This window comes from Leopardus geoffroyi, chromosome A3, assembly GCF_018350155.1.
Source record: "Leopardus geoffroyi isolate Oge1 chromosome A3, O.geoffroyi_Oge1_pat1.0, whole genome shotgun sequence".
NCBI lineage: Eukaryota > Metazoa > Chordata > Mammalia > Carnivora > Felidae > Leopardus > Leopardus geoffroyi.
Window position 1 is genome coordinate 86902678 of NC_059336.1, and position 15799 is coordinate 86918476.

At 34.6% G+C, this 15799-nt stretch overlaps 1 protein-coding gene across 1 annotated transcript in view; it reads left to right on the plus strand.

The window, feature by feature from the left end:
• The window catches only part of GMCL1 (germ cell-less 1, spermatogenesis associated), a 37900-nt gene that overhangs the window by 6101 nt on the left and 16000 nt on the right, over window positions 1-15799 (plus strand). Inside the window, exons 2-9 of the mRNA XM_045446351.1 lie at window positions 1022-1145; window positions 2944-3040; window positions 4645-4742; window positions 7080-7192; window positions 7837-7902; window positions 9930-10014; window positions 12183-12273; window positions 13374-13511. Of these exons, the coding sequence (XP_045302307.1) occupies window positions 1022-1145; window positions 2944-3040; window positions 4645-4742; window positions 7080-7192; window positions 7837-7902; window positions 9930-10014; window positions 12183-12273; window positions 13374-13511 (812 nt within the window). The remainder of the gene's footprint in view (window positions 1-1021; window positions 1146-2943; window positions 3041-4644; window positions 4743-7079; window positions 7193-7836; window positions 7903-9929; window positions 10015-12182; window positions 12274-13373; window positions 13512-15799) is intronic.

Genomic DNA, 15799 nt, shown 5'->3' on the forward strand with positions numbered 1-15799 from the left:
TCTCTCTGTGCCCCTTCCCTGCTCGTGCTCTGTCTCTCTCTCTCTCTCTTTCTCTCAAAAATAAACATTAAAAATATTTTTAATTAAAAAAAAAGACTAAGAATTTTTAACTACTAAGAAAGCTTGTCAGGATTGGCCAGGAACACAAAAAGGTATTTATCGGCCTCTGCCTAGGGCTTTTCTTATTCATTGGACCATCTTGAGCAATGATTATCAAATTAAAATTATACATATGTGTATATATATATATGTGTGTGTGTGTGTTGTGTGTATATACACACATATATATACACACACATATATATACACACATGTATATATAGTTATCTTTTAAATGAAATTTTATGCAGAAATCCTCAAAATGTGATGCTGCCCTAGTTGAAGTTAGTGAGGATGTTCAGAGTTCACTCCTCAGCTATCCCTGGTGGCTCCTAAGACGTTTCTCCATTGAGCAAAGTTTTGAAAACCTTTGATCTAAGGCTGCAAACCATTTGACCAGTGAGGGTGAAAATGCTTTTAACGAGTTTAGGAATAGTTTGATACCAAAATAAGATTAGATATAAATTATTCTCAAAATTACTTGGATAGGTAAAATTTTTATTCTTGTTCTGCACTTTGTAGTTGCATAGCAGTAGCATTGAAGTTGTACTGAGATCCTCCATAGTACTCTTTTCTAAATGAGGAAATAAGCAAAAATCACGTGCTGACCTACAGGTAATTCACTTAGTTCAACAAACACATATTGTAAGAGTGTACAGTGAAAGGTTACCTGTACGTGCTATCCCATCTAGCTGGCCACTATTAACTCTCTTGGCAATAGAGTACCCTAGAGATTATTACTATCATTAGTTTCTTACGTACTAATGCAAATTTGAATGTATAATATCCCTCTTTCCTTTTACACAATGAATAACTTGGCTCTATTTAATAGAAATTGAACAAAAGAATATTTTGAGTTTTATGCAAAATCAGTAAAACACTCAGTTTTACACATATGTAACATTTGCATTTCTTTTAACAGGAAAAAATTAAAGAGTACATCCAAATATATTTATCAAACCTTATTTTTGAATGGAGAAAATAGTGACATTAAGATATGTGCTCTAGGAGAAGAGTGGAACTTACACAAAATATATTTATGTCAAGTAAGTATTTTATTTTTCTATTTGAGTAAGCAAGGTAGTCACTTAAAACTAGCTCAAACTCCTTCAAGTCCTGTTCTTTCTTACTGCATTTCACAGTAATTGTTTTGCATGGATAGTGGTTGTCTAAATCCTATCATCTCACACAGAGTCTTGTTTTATCAAAATATGGCACACTCTGTTAGTGAAAACTTAGTTTAGTCTAGAAAACAGATTTTGAATTTTCATTGTCATACCAGCCTAGCAAATACCTTTTTGTCATTACTTCAATAAGGTTCTTATTTTAGTGCCCTCTGCTGACAAGAGGGAAAAGGAGGAGGGGGGGGGGGGGGGATGCCTAAAATTAAGATTGTTGAATTTGTTTATTTTGTATGTAGTTATTTAAATTGAATAAATTTAGCTGAAATGTTCCTTTGTAGTTATGGTTGAATGGAAAATGCAGTTAACTTAAAGACGAGACCCAACAAATATGGACCAACTTATTTAGCTGATATACCTATTTGGTTTGTGTGCTGAAAATATTACTATCTGCCATCCTATTTTAAAGATTCAAAACTCTCAAAAGGAAAAAGAACTGTTGCTCTAATGACTCAAATATTTTACTCATTCTTTCATCAAATCTATCTATTCTTTCTTCAAATCATTGTTCTAGGCATTGGGAATAGAACAGGGAACAATTCAGTTTTTATCCTATGGAGTTTATATTTTCTGTCTTCTTCACTATTTGACAATAATTACTGGTAAGACAGTATAGTATAAGATTTTCCAGTAGAAGTATTTTAAGGGAACTTTTTCTATAACATTTTAATCATAATCATTATCATAATAGTCAAGTTTAATTTGGCCAGAGGTATATAGCCCAGGGAATATATCAGAATATTGCTCTCAACTTGAGAATAGGGTCCTGTTTTTAATCTCAGAGAGCACTTTTGTGAATTTAAGGATGAGAATGCCTCTGTGTAGGCTTTCACTCTCAAGAGAAACTGTACTGATTATAGGACAAACTACATGCTACAGTCTAATAAGCCCCCTGAGGACAGAAACCGTGTCTGTTTTGTTAACTGCTATATTCACAGTGCCTTATACATACTAAGTATTCAGTAAAATTGTTAATATTTGATCTATTCCAAAGTAATTCTAGTTATGAGAGGTGCTATCTAGAAAGTAACTAAAGACTTCATCCATTCTGGTACCTTTCCAAGAATCAGGTTCATTCTGGAATTTTCTGATTAGATAAAACTAGACTTTAGATTTATCCTGATATCTGGGGATCATCCCATTAATGCTGACTTCGGACTGGCTTGGACCCTTTACAGCCCGTAATACAGTAAGGATTCAATAGTATGAAGGTTCTTAGCCTTCTGTCTTCCCCAGTACATGATTGTGTATTCACCTTGTGTGTTGTCATATGTTCATGAGAGACTTAAATATATATTTTCTAAGCTTGAACTTAGAATGCCATTGAGAAGGAAAACATGCCTGTAATAGACTCAGAAATTGTTTTAACTAAGTAAAAAGCTAATGGGAGGCTCAAATAGTAATATAGGAATTCAGATAGTAATATGAGAATTTGGTTTTGTTTTCATTAAACTAATACTAAACTGAAAGTATTTTGACATACTTAAAAGTGTCCTTATCTTAATTTCATTTTTCCTGTAGACATATTTAGCAATTCTTTTTCTCCCAAAATAATGTGGGTTCATTTTGATAGAACAGTTGTTTGGAATTAGAAATGGGAAAATAATTCAGAAGACCCAGAAAGTACTGGATAATCATTTTGTTTTGTTTTGTTTTGTTTAAGTCTGGCTACTTTTCTAGTATGTTCAGTGGTTCTTGGAAAGAATCCAGCATGAACATAATTGAACTGGAGATTCCTGACCAGAATATTGATATAGAAGGTAACCACCACTATAATTACTACTATGCAAAAATTATAACATATCCTTTTTATTCTTTTGGTAGAAAATAAATATTTTCTTCTAACTTTGCAGGCTAGATAAAAGCTCCATTTAACACCCCAGCATGACAGCTTTGTACTGATTTGCTCCATAGTTCTATCAATTCTGTTCTTTTTTTTTTTTTTTTTAACGTTTATTTATTTTTGAGAGAGAGACAGAGCACAGGCAGGGGAGGGGCAGAGAGACAGGGAGACACAGAATCTGAAGCAGGCTCCAGGCTCTGAGCTCTGAGCTGTCAGCACAGAGCTCAATGTGGGGCTTGAACCCACAACCCATGAGATCATGACCTGAGCTGAAGTTGGACGTTTAACTGACAGAGCCACCCAGGGGCCCCTTATCAATTTTGCTCTACCTATCCTTAATCTACTTAGTCATATGGGCCTTATCGGTCTGTTTATTTACTGTTGTAAATATATCCGCCTGGGGTATTGAGGATGTAGGGTGAAGGAAGGAAGAGTGTGACTGTTTTTTAAAATTACATAGTTAAATGTAATGGTTTAAAAAAAGAAAAAGAGGGGCGCCTGGGTGGCGCAGTCAGTTAAGCGTCCGACTTCAGCCAGGTCACGATCTCGCGGTCCGTGAGTTCGAGCCCCGCGTCGGGCTCTGGGCTGATGGCTCAGAGCCTGGAGCCTGTTTCCGATTCTGTGTCTCCCTCTCTCTCTGCCCCTCCCTCGTTCATGCTCTGTCTCTCTCTGTCCCAAAAATAAATAAACGTTGAAAAAAAAAAAAAAAATTAAAAAAAAAAAAAAAAGAAAGAAAAAGAAAAGCGGGTAAATCGTGTTTATTCATTATTCCCCATGTATGAAGACTTTCTCTGGGAACAATAGGGTATGAATCACGTAATCAATGTTGTTTTAGAGCTATGAGTTCTTAGATGAAGAAGCTGAGGCCCAGAGGATTTAAGGGGCTTACATTCATCAGTCAGCCTGTACTCCTAATTTCTGTTCCAGTGCTCATTTTCTGTTTCCCTCTTTGATAACCCAAGTGGAAATAACCAGTACTCACCACATAGGCAAAGAGAAAAGTTAAGAATATTTAAAAACACAAGTGTGGCAGTGGAGAGAAGGAAGGGCAGGCCTAGAGAGCTGGGGTGACTGGGGGAGCATGTGGCGTGGATAGGAGCCAAGAGCTATTCCCCACTCCCCAGCAGTGAAGCACTGGAAGCACCAGGGTTAAGATATCATGGGGTCTGTGTACTTACTGATTAGTCTACTCAGAGGTATCTTTATAAAACTTTTTCCAAGAGTGTCTTAACTCTGACCACCAACTAATATCAAGATTAGATGTAGAAGAATCCAGCTCTTTTATTTAGCTAGAATAAATGGAAATTTATAACATTGTTATTAAACTAGCTCCATTAATCAGTAACCATTACTAACATTTTAATTAGTGTACTTCCCTTCTCCTGTTATGTACATCCTAAATTCAGATGCATGCCTGAATTTAGGCATACATCTGAAGAGTGGGAAGATGGTCATTGTTATTTTTGTAATAATTTATAGATAACATTGTATTTCATTCCATGCCTGTGCTTTTGCTTTCAGCACTGCAGGTTGCATTTGGGTCACTGTATCGAGATGATGTCTTAATCAAGCCCAGTCGAGTTATTGCCATTTTAGCAGCAGCTTGTATGTTGCAGTTGGTGAGTATGTACCTTATTCAAAGAAAGGATCACAGTTGGACCTTTGGTTCAAAGTATCTATTCCAAAAACAAGAAAAAGCTTAGCTCTTTACAGCTTTTAAAATAAAAATGAAGTATATAAACATGTCATTTGTGATAAGTCATTTAAAAAGCTTAACCAAAAAAATACTAATAAAATAAAATTTATTTTTTTCATTTTTTTTTCATTTTTTATTTTTTTAAATATATGAAATTTATTGTCAAATTGGTTTCCATACAACACCCAGTGCTCATCCCAAAAGATGCCCTCTTCAATACCCATTACCCACCTTCCCCTCCCTCCCACCCCCCATCAGCCCTCAGTAAAATAAAATTTAAAAGCAATTTATTATAGCTGAGGGGATCATCATGTCTGTGTCACATGAATGCAAGGTATTTGGATGTAGATACTGTAGAATTACTATAGTGTGGTAAGAATTTATTTGTCTAGGTCCATTTACAGATTTCAGTTCATTAATGGTTTATCTTGACTGTTAATAAGCAGATTGCTTTGATTACTAATTCATTTAGTTCATGGGTTTGAAAAACATTGAGTGCTTACTTTGTCAACTTTTTCTTAATTATGAAATAGTTGTGGTAAACCACATGAATATATATAATCTGTTGGTAGATTGACAGATTTGTTCATTCAACAGAAGTATATTGAGCAACATGTTAAACTTGCATAGAGATCCAAAGGTAAATGAAGATATAGTCTGCTTCAAGGAACTCATAATATAATGTGTGTGTGGAATGGGGGAAGGGAGGGTTGATACACAGACCCAGAGATAAAGTAAGAACTGTCCAGTGTATCATGAGTATGATAATAAACATCCCGTAGGATTTAGCAGATGAACAAAGGAGGGAGTGGTCAGTTCAACCTGGTGGTGCAAAGAAGGAAGTTGAGTCTTGAAAACTGGAAATGTATTTATGTTGCAAAGAAAGAAGAAGGAAGGAAGCTTTTTATAGAGAGCAAATTAAGACCTGGAGATGTGTGACATGGAGGCCTAGAGAATCTGAGTGGAACATGACGCTAGCACAGAAAAGAAAAAGGGTTGGAGAGAAGGAGGCAGAGTCCAGATTATGAAAATCCCTCTGTACCTTTTAAGAAGTTTAGATTCAAATGTAGGTACTTTTGAAAGATTTTAATCAGAAGAAAGACAGTTATGTTTTAGAAAGAATACTTTGGAAATAATGTAAAGGATGTATTGAAGGAAAGAGGAGTACATTAGAGACAAAAGCTTACTGCAGTAGTCCCAAATCAGAGTCTGAAGTAGGGCAGTAGCAGTAAGAATGGAGAGGAGAAACTGGATCACAGAAAGATTAAGCAGGGATAATCCACTGGACAGATAAGATGTTAAGAGGAAGGTAGAGGGGGCAGGAGATGGGTAGTCTCCAGTGACTTCCAGGTAAGTTTAAAATCCTAATGGAGTCAGTGTTTTATTTTGATCTTTAAAAAATGTTAATAAAGTTTCTTTTTATGTGACATTTGTATACTGATTTATTTGGAGTATTAGTTAATTGCTTGCTCAGTATACTTGGCTGAGATCATTTGGTTTTTTAAATGTTGTGATCCTTTCAATACTTACTTCCAACAAGTACACTTTGTTTTCTAACTTTAGTCCTTTTGGTTTTGTCCTAAATCCCATTTTCTGCATTACCTTTATGACTTAACTAACTAATTTAATAATATACTTGCATGATGAATATATTTCAGAAATTTAAGTAAAAAGTGACATTCTTCCCATATATTGAATAAAGTTCATTTGAAATCTTACATATAAACATTTTAGATTAATATTGCAGTGTAAGTTTAAAATAATGTGTTTTAGGTGCATCTCTTAGAAATTGATGAGTGTTTTATACTTTAATAAACACTTTATGATGATTCATACTGTTTACTTGCCTAGCTCCATCACATAGTCAACTGAGTATGTTAAGAGATCTTAATTTAAAAAGAACAGGCAAAACAGACAGAATGCCGCTTAAATTTGCAAAGGTCCCAGAGTGTGGAAGAATAGAAAAGAAAGAGAAAAGCAATATTCATCTCTACATTACTACCTTACTGCTTTTACCCCTCGCCCCCTTCCATTTTTAATTCCAAGTATTCAGTTGAATACTTGCTGGATTTTTTTTTTTTTTTTCAGTATTTTTACTGGACTTAAAAATTTAGGCTTGCTGCACTTAATGAGTTTTCTTTCTTTCCTTCTTTCTTCCTTTTTTTTTTTTTTTTTTACTTTTTAATATGTAAAAGCACATATTCAGAACTAATTTTTCCCATGTGAGATGGGCCTTTCCAGTGCTTATTTATATTTACAGGATGGTTTAATACAGCAGTGTGGTGAGACAATGAAGGAAACAATTAATGTGAAAACTGTATGTGGCTATTACACATCAGCAGGGACCTATGGATTAGATTCTGTAAAGAAAAAGTGAGTTACCTTTTTTATTTTTCCTCCCATCCCACTTTTTGGAATTTGGCTGCTTTGGTTTGTTAAGAGAATGTATAGCTATAAGAAAGAAAGGGGGGAAAAAAAGATCGGGGACTAGAATTTTGTTCTAAAAAGTCCCTTTTTACATTTGGATGAATTAGTAAATTCCTTGAAAGTGTTGTCCTTGTAAGTGACCATGAGTGGGTTATACATGTTTATATGTGGCTTATAAAAACTATGGCCATTCTTTACAGGGAATTTTCTATTAATTTTAAGTAGTAGGCATCATAGACATTGTATCAGTACAGTTACTGGCAATGTTTTTAACTCTTGAGAATTGCAGGACCTGTTTTCAAATTATAAAGAAGGTAATAGAAGTTTGTAAGCCCCTTCCTAAATGATTTAACACGAACTTGAAATGAGGTTTTCTTAATTAGAAATGCTCTTATTAATATAAAAGAAATATTTCCTTAATAACTGCTGACAAAAATAATACTAAATTTTCAGTTGTTAAATTTAAAACTTTGAGCATGTTCTAGCAAGACTAATATTCTGTTTTTATTTTAACTGTAAGTCCTACTAAGTAAGTCATAAATGCCTATTTATGTATCATGTGCTAAATAATTCCATGTTCTTAATTTCAGGTGCCTTGAATGGCTCCTGAACAATTTGATGACTCACCAGAATGTTGAACTTTTTAAGGAACTCAGGTATTTTAATTTAAAAAAAAATTTTTTTTTCAACGTTTATTTATTTTTTGGGGGACAGAGAGAGACAGAGCATGAACAGGGGAGGGGCAGAGAGAGAGGGAGACACAGAATCGGAAACAGGCTCCAGGCTTTGAGCCATCAGCCCAGAGCCTGATGCGGGGCTCGAACTCACGGACCGTGAGATCGTGACCTGGCTGAAGTCGGACGCTTAACCGACTGCGCCACCCAGGCACCCCAGGTATTTTAATTTTAAATAACTTTGCAATTAATTATCCTAAAGTAATATTTATTTGTTAAAGTGTTTGTTTCATACAAAAACATATTCCTTATGAAAAAGTCAACAATTTAATGAAAGGTGTCTTGACTGTATCTATGAACTAAAGAAATGCTTCAAAATTTCTTTGTCATAAATAACGTATATTATGTCTAGTATTTGAGCTAATTTCTATAGAAAAATTCACTGCTACTATAAAACCATAGAAGAAATCTCAAGTGTTACTCCATTTTTGCTGGGCTCTTAGAGAATGTACAAGTTTTATTTTAAAAATTATCTTTACCATTCATTGTAAAAGTAAGTTTGAGGAAGTTGTTTTAAACTTTTTGCAAAGCCTAATGAAATTAAATTCATAATCAGGTTGGCCTTTTGAATTACCTTTGCTTGTCCTTCCTTCCTTCCTTCCTTCCTTCCTTCCTTCCTTCCTTCCTTCCATAAACACTTCCTGAATGTCCACTGTATATAACAGTACTCTGTCAGGGGCTGTGAAGGATGCAGAGGTGATTATGTCATGGTCTCTGCCCTTAAAGGGATCATTCCTGTGATGTCAATTTTACAAATTATTTATTTATTTATTTTTTGTCAGGCGTGGGTGGGGAAAAAGATAAACATTTTTATGTTTAAATACAGTATGGAATATAGAGAATTCTGGAATATAGAGAATTCAAGTTTCTTTGAACCTTAAAGATGAAATACAAGAAGTAGTAGAAATGTTATTTTTATGGCTAGACCATCTCCTGGATTCTTGGATCCATTCCTTTCCTCTGCCTTTAAGAGGTCCTTTGGCAGAAAAGTTTGAGAAGCGTTATTCTACACAGAAAAAAAAAAATCATTTCCTAGTGCTATCAAGGTATAAATGAAGTTCTACATTATATTTGGTTTGGAAATCATTAGAAATCATTTTTCTCTTTTATAATTTCTCATTGAGCTTTTTCAAAAAGAAGGTAAATTATAATGGTCTTCTTAAAATCCTAGATGTTCTTCTGGCTTTTTATGGCTTAAAGGAAGGGGGAAAAAAACTACTGGTGATATCATTTCCACTCAATCTAAGTTTAAAGTAATATATACTTCTTGATCTTACTGTCTTTAATAGTAATAAAAACATAATTTATGATTAAGCAGTTCTCTTAAGCCTCAATGTTAAAGGTTATTTTGAAGATATAGATGATTCACTGAAATTTGACATTTTTTTTTTTTTAACCAATGAATGAGTAGGAAAGGCAAAAGAGGAACACTGCCACTTTATCAGAGCATACTAAAAGTTACCTTCTTGAGGGCCACCTGGGTGGCTCAGTCGGTTAAGCATCTGACTCTTGATTTCAGTTCAGGCCATCATCTCACAGTTTGTAAGATCGAGCCCTGAGTGGGCTCTGCGCTGACAGTGGAACCTGTTTGGGATTCTCTCTCCCTCTCTCTCTCTTGCCCCTCCCCTGCTCATGCTCACTCTTTATCAAAATAAATATTTATAAATAGATAAAAGTTATCTTATTGAGTCCTTGTTTTAACTTTGATTACTAGCAGATCAGTGTTCTTTGTTTTCCTATGAATTCAAGGAAAGACCTTTCATAGTATACTATCTGAATTAAAAGTGTTCAGATAGGTTATTTCTAAGATTCTTTGTCTTGAGCAAAAAGACTGAGGTAATTTTAAATTCCACATTTGTTTTTCATAAGAAAGACTTAAATTTTTTATTTCTACCAGGGTGGTTTAGCCTGTGCATGAGGAAAACTCACTACTATTTTATCTTTTCTAGTATAAATGTCATGAAACAGCTCATTGGTTCATCTAACTTATTTGTGATGCAAGTGGAGATGGATGTTTACACAGCTCTTAAAAAGGTATTGGCATAATATGTATGTAAGGGTATCACCTTAGCATTACTTATAATAGTGAAAAGCTGGAAGCAGCTAGTGTCCATTGATAAAGGAATAGTGTAAAAGTAAGAAAAGTAAAAGGAAATAGGCCAAAATATTAAAAAGTCTTTGTTTAGAGATTTGCTATCCTGAGTGATTTTAATTGCATTCTTTATACTTGTCAACTTTAAAAGTAGAGCCAGTTATTTTACCAACAAAATGGATTTATTTGTGAATAGCAGAGGAATTGCAATTTGGGACATGTAAGCTATGGCAAACCATAAGCAAGTCCAGATCTCAAAAGAGAGGAACATTACTTTGTAGAGAAAAGGAGGAAGTCGGGAGGGGCTGCTTTGAATGAAAGTTGGTTGGAGGAAAGTGAGTTCCTTGTTGTCTGAGTTGTGGTATTTTCTTGTTGGCTGATCTTATAGCTAAACTGGGAAAAATTCTTTCTCTTGCTAGACTAGTAAAGTAGGCCTCTTCTGGTTGGGAATGCAAGATACCTCTCTTCCTGTTGGGGTCTGCACTTGAGAACAAGCGGTGGGCCATGAGAGCTCCCATCCTGTTCCTTTATTTGGTTTCACATACTTTTCTATCCTAGGAATGTGGTCGTTTTTTTTTCCCCAGATTCTTTTCAACAACAAACATGTTATTATTATTTACATACAAATGTTAAATATTTTATATGGTTTTCAGAAATGTTTTCAAAGTTGAGCTTTAGTTGAATTAATGACTTTATGAGGAAATTTTCACACTTTTTCTAGAAAATGTTAACATTCTGGGACACCTGGGTAGCTCAGTCGGTTAAGCATCCGACTCTTGATTTCTGCTCAGGTCATGATCTCATGGTTCATGGGTTCCAGCCCTGCATCAGGCTCTGTGTGGACAGTGCGGGGCCTGCTTGGAATCCTCTCTCACTCTCGCTCCCTGCCCCTCTCCTGCTTCACGCTGTCTCTCTCTCTCTCTCAAAATAAATAAATAAACTTAAAGGAAAAAAATGTCGACATTCCTTGAAGACCTTATTTGCACTTCAGGTATATGTTTCACTTCATGCTTTTGAAAAGTTTTAACATTTTTAATGTAGTTTTATTTTCACAACTCTGAAGAGACAAATTGGCTATCATTCTTGTTCTATAGATGATAAGACTTAGAATTCTTATAGCTTTTAAGTGGCAGACTTGAGGCAGAACCCAAGTCTTGTGAGTCCTACTCTTACTGCTTTTCCCACTTAATAATTTTGCCTTTAACCCTTTGTCCCCAGCAGCAAAGTCTGCATTTAACACAGCTTTGAAATCTGGGAATGAAACACTGTCTAAGTTGTATCATGGCAATTGTTTGGTTTTGCGGTAGGAATAAGATTCTGTTACTGTTTTGTTTTGTTTTGTTTTTTCAAGGAAGTGTAGTAACTAAGTTACACAATCATTAAAGAAAGAGTAGACAGCCCATATCTATCTCTGAGCCACTGGTAGGATTCATTGTTTCCTGTTGTAATTGCTTTTATGCCAGTAATGATAAGTGCTTACTATGTGCCAGGCACTATTCAAAACATGTTACACTTGTTTTGTGTAACAAATTCTTTCAGTGCCCTCTGAAGTTTCATGCTCATTTTACAAATGAAGAAATTAAGACCCAGAGAAATTGGGTAATTGGCCCAGCTGTTGATTGGCAGGTCCAGGATTTAAAAGTCCATGCTCCTAACTACTCTGCATACTGTCTCAAGAGTAAGAAGACAATAATGAGACAATAAGAAACTCTTTTTTCCCTTGTTTAATTTATTTTTATAATCTTATACAATATTTAGCAAAATTTAGTTAATTAGTAGAATAAATTAGTGTAAAATTACTAATGTAATATGTATATTAAACCTTTTGATTGTATGAGTGTACTGTTTGATGCCTTAAATACTTTTCAGGAATTAGTTTATTCCTTCTCACACACTTTTAGTTCAATCATTAATCATTGGACCATGATTAATGCCATGATGAATTTAAAGCTTGTAAGTGTGTCATATGATAGTTCTACTTCTGTCAATTGCATGTACTGGAAATTAAACTTTTTAGATATTATTTTTTAAGGTGGAAGCAGTTTGAATAAAAAATCATAACCTGGTGAAATCTTGTAATTTTTTTCTTAAATTTACTTTTTCAACCTAGTGGATGTTCCTTCAACTTGTGCCTTCATGGAATGGATCTTTAAAACAGCTTTTGACTGAAACAGATGTCTGGTTTTCTAAGAGGAGAAAAGGTATGCCTGAAAACTTTATTTAGAACTTGTTTTAGGGGCCTTTTTAAATTGAAATTTATTAAAATCATGTCCTAACTTATTTGTAGACCTAGAGAATTTTAGGTCTGGAGAGGACTTTAAGCAGTTATCTTGAAATTCAGCCCCTAATTTACACTGAGAGAATTAAAGCTCGATAAGAAAAATGCTTTGCCAAATATTAACTGAATTATTACTCCTTGAACTACCACCATAGTTTGATCCCTCAAACTATTGTTTTTCCCATTTTATCACCAACATGTCTTGTGATTAGTTTACAGTAGCAATTCTCAACTTTTTTCTCCTATCCTAAATAGCAGCAGGACTGAGTATGCTCCCATGCATATACCTTGTTTAGTAGAAAACAGGCTAGAGCTTATGTACAAGTTCCTGTTTGATGATAGTAACTCTAGACCTTTCCTTTGCACTCATGAAAGCACATTGGAATGCAACTGAGAGTAACTGTTTTTCTAGAAATATCCTTAAATTCTCCCTAAAAGAAAAAATTCATGTACTTCATAAATGTGAATTCCTTTAATAATAAACACTACCCGTGTGTTGCAAATCAGTGGCTGCAGTGTCTTTGTATATTATTTTCTAGTTTGAAGAGGGTGAATGTGTTAACTAATGGTGTTCATCTCATGTAGCTAAAGTATAAATTAGATGAATCCCAAGAGACAAATCCATGTCCTGTGTATCTTATGAAGACCCTTCAGGTTGGCATTTGAGCTCTGGAGTTCCAGTGGAGTGCTCAGTCCCTAGGAGAGGGGATTCTGGAGAGATACCATAACCCAAACTACTATTCTCCAGCCTCCTTTCCCACCTTGCTGCACTGTAAGCTCCAAACCCCAGAAATAAGGTGCACAACTGAAATCTCAGTCCAAGGGTCACTTGGGACCAGAGTTAATTTCCTGGAGCTACTTCCTAAATCTCCCTATGTTTTTCTCCATACACCTCAAGTTTATATAATCTTTGAAAACTAGCTTACTTATTTTCTAATAGATGTGTGTGTGTGTGTATTAAAAACATTTAAGGATAAAATAAATAGATTTGAAAAGAATGCCTATTTAAATTGTATTTTGTAGATTTTGAAGGTATGGCCTTCCTGGATACTGAGCAGGGAAAACCATTTGTGTCAGTATTCAGGCATTTAAGGTTACAGTATATTATCAGTGATTTGGCCTCTGCAAGAATTATTGAACAAGATTCTCTAGTACCTTCAGGTAAGAGAACATGATGGAATTATGATTTTAAGTGACATCTTTCTGATTGTAATCGTACTCTACGTCATTGAAAAGAATAATAAATAGAAATTATCAGGGTGCCTGGGTGGTTCAGTAGGTTAAGTGTCCAACTCTCGATTTTGGTTCAGGTCATGGTCTCACGGTTCCTGAGTTCTAGCCCCTCATTGGGCTCCATGCTGGCAGGGCAGAGCCTGCTTGGGATTCTCTCTCTCTTCCTCTTTCTCTGCCCCTTTCCCCACTCCTGCTGTGTGTCTGTCTGTCTCTCTCTCTCTCTCTCTCTCTCTCTCTCTCTCATCTCTCTCTCTCAAAATAAATAAACTTAAAAAAAATAAGAATATAATGATGAACCTGTTTTATTTACTTTCATCCCATATTTCTCAAACTCACTTTAGCAGGGTTCTTTTTTCTCAACATTGCATTTGAACCGTGTTCTGTGGACTTCCTTTTGGGCTGCTGGATGAACTACCAGTGACTAGAAAGATTTCCGGTTCAGCTTTTTACTCATTTAGATTAAGGCAAGAAAAGGGAGACAAAACTACGTACCCATTTTTTTTAACTTGTTGAAGTGCTTTTAGTTCTAAAGGAGATTATTCAAAGGTTGTGAGAATCTTAAATTTTAAAATTAAATTAAAAAAATTTTGTAATGTTTATTTTTGAGACACACACACACACACACACACACACACACACACACACACAGTGCGGGCCAGGGGGAGGGGCAGAGAGAGGGGGGGAGACAGAATCTGAAGCAGGCTCCAGGCTCTGAGCTGTCAGCACAGAGCCCAACGTGAGGCTTGAACTCATGAACCATGAGATCATGACCTGAGCCGAAGTTGGATGCTTAACCGACTGAGCAGCCACCCCTAAAGTTAAATTTTAAGACATTTTCATGGGCTATATCTTACATGATGTTTGAGAATATATATGTATAACCCTTTCATTCCAATTTTATAAATGGATCATGAAAAACATTGTTTCTCTAGATCAATGCATTTTAAACTATAGGCATAACCATTAGTGAGTTGAGAAATCTATTTTAATGAGAAAGGATCAACTCTTCTTTTTTTTTATAAAATACATTAGAAAAGAATTTAAAAATCAGAATGCATTCCAGCAAGATACAGAGTATGTATATGTGTATACTGACTCACATAAACTTTACTTCTAGTCTTTACCTACTGAAGACAAATGATCTGTGGCCTAGATATTTAGCAGTTTTCTGCATAATAGCAAGGATATTTTGAGAGAAACATTCAAAGTGTGTTTTCTAGAGAGGTTTAAAGAGAGATACCAATAATTCAGTGCAAATCGTCTGGATACCTTTTTTGAGTAGAGATTTAGGAAGTGAAAATCCAGATTTTAATCACGCTAGGGTTTGCCTTCTTCCTTCATGTAGAGATTGAGAAATCATTTAACTTAAAAAAGTAGAAAAACCGTTCATTTGGTTGGGATTAAATAAGAATAGAAAACCAAATATGGTACTAAGCCAATTCTACCTATATTTTTAACAAATTTTTTTAAGTTTTTTTTTGTTGTTGTTTATTTATTTCTTTTGAGAGAGGCAGAGAAAGAGAGAATCCCAAGCAGGCTCCACATTCAGCATGGAGCCTGATGCGGAGCTTAAACCCACGAGCTGTGATATGACCTGAGCTGCCATCAGGAGTCAGGGGCTTAACTGACTGAGTCACCCAGGCGCCCCTTTAGTAAATTTTTTAAAATAAAATTTCAGTTTACCAAGACTTATGGAAAAAAATTGTATGCTCGTTAAAGGAAAAATATAACTTTTATTCCATTTATAATAACTTAAAATGTCTTTTTAATGAGTTACCTAAATCTGATATGCCAAAATTACTTTTGACTATGCATGATTGATCTGATAATTCAGAGATGGTTTATCTCCCATTAATTAGCAATTATTTTTAGGTAACTTAATAAAGATACAATTTAATATTCAGCTTTCTTCTATTAAAAGTTATATAAAAACAAAATACTACTTTAGATATGTTTCTCATAAAAATTAATATGAGCTATGAAAAAGAAACTATTAAATGCAAGAATCTACTTTCTTTTATCTACTTTAAATCTACTAAAGATTTAAATTCTAATTTAAGTGCATGTAATCTAAGCAAAGTCCATCTTAAAGCAAAGCAAAATAACATTTACCACTCTAAAAATCATTAAGCCATATTGTTATAGCATATTTGTAGAATATAAACTACCAGCTTTATTGCTTTCTATTTTAAACTTGACTTTAGAAGTGGTAATAA